The sequence below is a fragment of the Poecilia latipinna genome, unplaced genomic scaffold, assembly GCF_001443285.1.
Source record: "Poecilia latipinna isolate Pla-1442-1.1 unplaced genomic scaffold, P_latipinna-1.0 Scaffold2239, whole genome shotgun sequence".
Taxonomy (NCBI): domain Eukaryota; kingdom Metazoa; phylum Chordata; class Actinopteri; order Cyprinodontiformes; family Poeciliidae; genus Poecilia; species Poecilia latipinna.
In genome coordinates this window covers 105524-108872 of record NW_015114855.1, presented here as the reverse complement: position 1 = coordinate 108872, position 3349 = coordinate 105524, and the positions used below count along the sequence as shown (strand labels likewise).

General features: G+C 38.4%; 1 protein-coding gene across 1 annotated transcript in view; it reads left to right on the top strand.

Moving 5' to 3' along the window:
- Window positions 1–234: 234 nt before the first annotated feature.
- The window catches only part of col16a1 (collagen, type XVI, alpha 1), a 52822-nt gene continuing 49707 nt past the window's right edge, over window positions 235–3349 (top strand). The window contains exon 1 of the mRNA XM_015018158.1: window positions 235–310. Within this exon, the coding sequence (XP_014873644.1) occupies window positions 299–310 (12 nt within the window). The 5' untranslated portion in view covers window positions 235–298. The remainder of the gene's footprint in view (window positions 311–3349) is intronic.

Here is a 3349-nt window from a genome sequence, read left to right as displayed (position 1 = left end):
TATTTTATAACCAAAGGTCAACACCAATCCCTTTCCAATCCATTTGACATTTGGACAATGCTAACTTGCGCCAGCTAATAAGCTGATTTGCTGGCATAAGGGCGAGTGAATAGGCCTTTGCTATCAAAAAAATGTAATGCTGTGCTACCACTTTGTCATTTTATTGGCGTTACTGTTCGTAAGGTCACCTGACAGAGTGAAAAGTATACAGTAATGTGTTTTTTCTGTCTCCTGCTTGCAGTGCCCTACCGATGCTACAAAGAGCCGTCGAGCGGCTGAAAACGACCTGGATGAAAACATGTTTAGCCAGGTAATTTCCGCACAAACTACAGATGGGCTGTTGTTCGATAAAAGCACAAAATGTAATCGTAAACATTGTTTGAATAAAAATAATAATAATAAAAACATCTTTCACCAAATATATGTGAAAAAGAATCTACCCTAGCATGGGATACATGTTTACAATGCAGTTGGGTGAATTGGAACCACACTTACATGAAATTGTGCCACAGAGGTAAAGGTCTAACTCAGTGGTTTCCAAACTATTTCTGGGTCCCTCCTATGGCTTACAAATAGCTGTCTGGTTGAACGATGTGTGTGAGCGAAGGGAGTGGGGGATGGATTCTTAGAGAACTCCCTGTTCTACGAACAAGGGCTCCAGATGAACAAGGGGGGGGAATCAACTTTTTTGGGGGCAAAATGAATCGTAGCTGAACATAGACAACACCAGTAGCCTACAGGCTACTTGTTAACAAGCTTAAGGCGCTGTATTGACATTAGCTAGTCATCTTTTAGCTAACTTTACTCAACTCAGTTAGTTTGGGGGAAAAACTGAAAAGTTATTTGCGTTTTGCTGGTTTGCTGCCATGACTCCAACACACACCTGCGTAGCTCCGAACAGCAGCAGCAGGTCTCCTTCACTGCTGCACAGGTGTAAACCCAGCGTGAGCATCATAGCGCTCATGTTGCGTGTAAAGGCTGCTCGGAAAAACAGGTTACGACATGTTAACGGATTAAACAGTTTTAACTGCTGATAAACGTGACAGAGGACACAGATATGGGAAGTGTGGAAGCCCCTATTGTATCAAATTGACATAGGAATAACAGAGAGTTGGCCATGTTCATGTTTTTTTTGGGTTTTTTTTAATCCAGACTGTTTCCCTCGCCTCCCCTGCAATGGCAGGCTTGGGAACCTCTGGTCTAATTCATGCTTTCTGGTCTGGTCTGCTATATGTTAGACTCTGTGATTAAATGTTGACTGGTCTACAGTTGACAATACCTTTTGTTCGTTGACCACTTGAAGAAAGTATCAACACCCCCCACAACAATCATATATAGGAATTAGGAGTGTATAAAAGAGGCAGAGATGGGTTTTACAGGCAGCCTGGATGAGAAATGCATAGTATTGAAATACAATAGGGTGAGGAATTGTTGGGAAAATAAAATATCACATTTTGATCATTTTATGAAAAGAATGATGGGATATTCCATGTTGGGCTCCTTTAAAATTGTCTTGTGAGCATTGTTGATCTAAATCGTAGCTGCATAGCCGAGAAGACGAGGACCATCTGACAGTGTATGTCATGAACAAAACCAACATTGTTTGGCAATATGCAGTTGCATGTGTGCACAAAGGATGGGTGGTTTTCATGTCTTTCAAAGAAGAGTTCAAGCAAAAAGTAAAATAAGCTGGTGTTTGTGACGAGAACTAAACAACCTTGAGATCAGTGCCTACCCATCACACACAGAAAGCAGCGCTGCATTATGTGAAAATAGAAACATAAAAAATACAAAAGCTGTTATGTTCAGTGGAGGAAATCTTTAAACAGTGAGAACATTTTTGCCTTTAGAAGTGCAGATATTGATTTCTCCAGCTCCCAAACATTTACAGAAGTGTTGTTCAATGGAGTTGAAGTATGAAAGTGGTAACAACAAACCCTACATCCTCAGTTATAAAATGCATTTCACTGACAGAAACAAGGCTTTAAAGAGAGCCTGGCGCAATGCATTTTCACTTGCAAGGCTCTCGTTTTTAAATTTGGTGACAAGAATTTAAGCTTTCCAACAAATTGGACAAAAAGAAAAAAATATTTTCGCAATGCATGACACACAAAGAAACAGACAGCGTTATTATTCAGACGGATTTAACTTGGATGGTCTCAGGGAAAAACCAATTCTGGGCAGTTTGTCAAAAATGATACTTCTTCCCTCTTGAAACTAAACCCTGCTGTAGACTTTGCGTCACTTTGGAGTATTATGTGAATGTTGGTTCTGGTGATTGCTTCAACAATGACTCACAAAGTTCTTCCTTGTACAGTCTGTTACTCTTTATTTCATCATACATATTAAAAGAGAGGGGGAGCTAAAATCTGTTATTTATTCATTGGGACTTGCGTTTGTTTGTAACTCTCTGGAGTTAAACTTGTAGCTCAAACTCTGCCAGACTCTGGGAGATAATAATCAATCCCATTGATGCTCACAGCTAGACACAAACATCTCATGTTTTTTTTTTTCTGCCTCATCTCTCACTGTCACTTGGACTTGTTTCTCTGTATAATTGCAGTTTGACTACTGTGCTAGTGTGAAATGTAATTCAGTCTGAAAATCTGTAAACCTAAATGGATGGAGCAACTAAATCATTTAAAATTCCAGGAACGCAACGGATGCTAGATTACGTCCATATTAAACATAAACTCGTTGTGCAAGCCTTCACAAAAACTACACAAAAATTACATTGGATGATAATGACGTTATTACAGTTATGCCTGTTTAAGCATCTTGGAGTAGAAAACAAATGACTTTTTTTTGTTTGTTTTGGCTAAAATCAACTACTATGAATATCTGCCAGCTTATGGAGATCTTTAAGACTCAAGGACCATGATATGTAGTTGACACATTGTAATCTCTTATCTTGGTTCATTTCAAATCACAATGTTAGGTTTTAAAAGCATGTAAGAAAAACAAAATCCACAAATATCAAAGCAATTGTCCCAAATGAATGTGCGATATATCGGCAATAACATTGATATAGGTCAATGCTAGTCATTTTGTAACAAATCTGTATCAGCAATAAAGCTGTGGCGAAGACAGCGGTGTGGTCGTGTTTGAAAAAGGTGTCAAAATGGTAGTAAAATAATATACGATATTGGTAAATATCAGTTATCTATCATAGTGGCAATATTGATACCGGATATCGATATCGACTCGAATTTCCATATTAGTTTGTACAAATTACTATGTAATTTGTGTGCACCGATACAAATTGTCAGTGCATACTTTTCACCTTTTCCGCATGGCATGTAAAATGGCTTGGAAAAAGTATTGAACACATCTAGTTATATATATATAT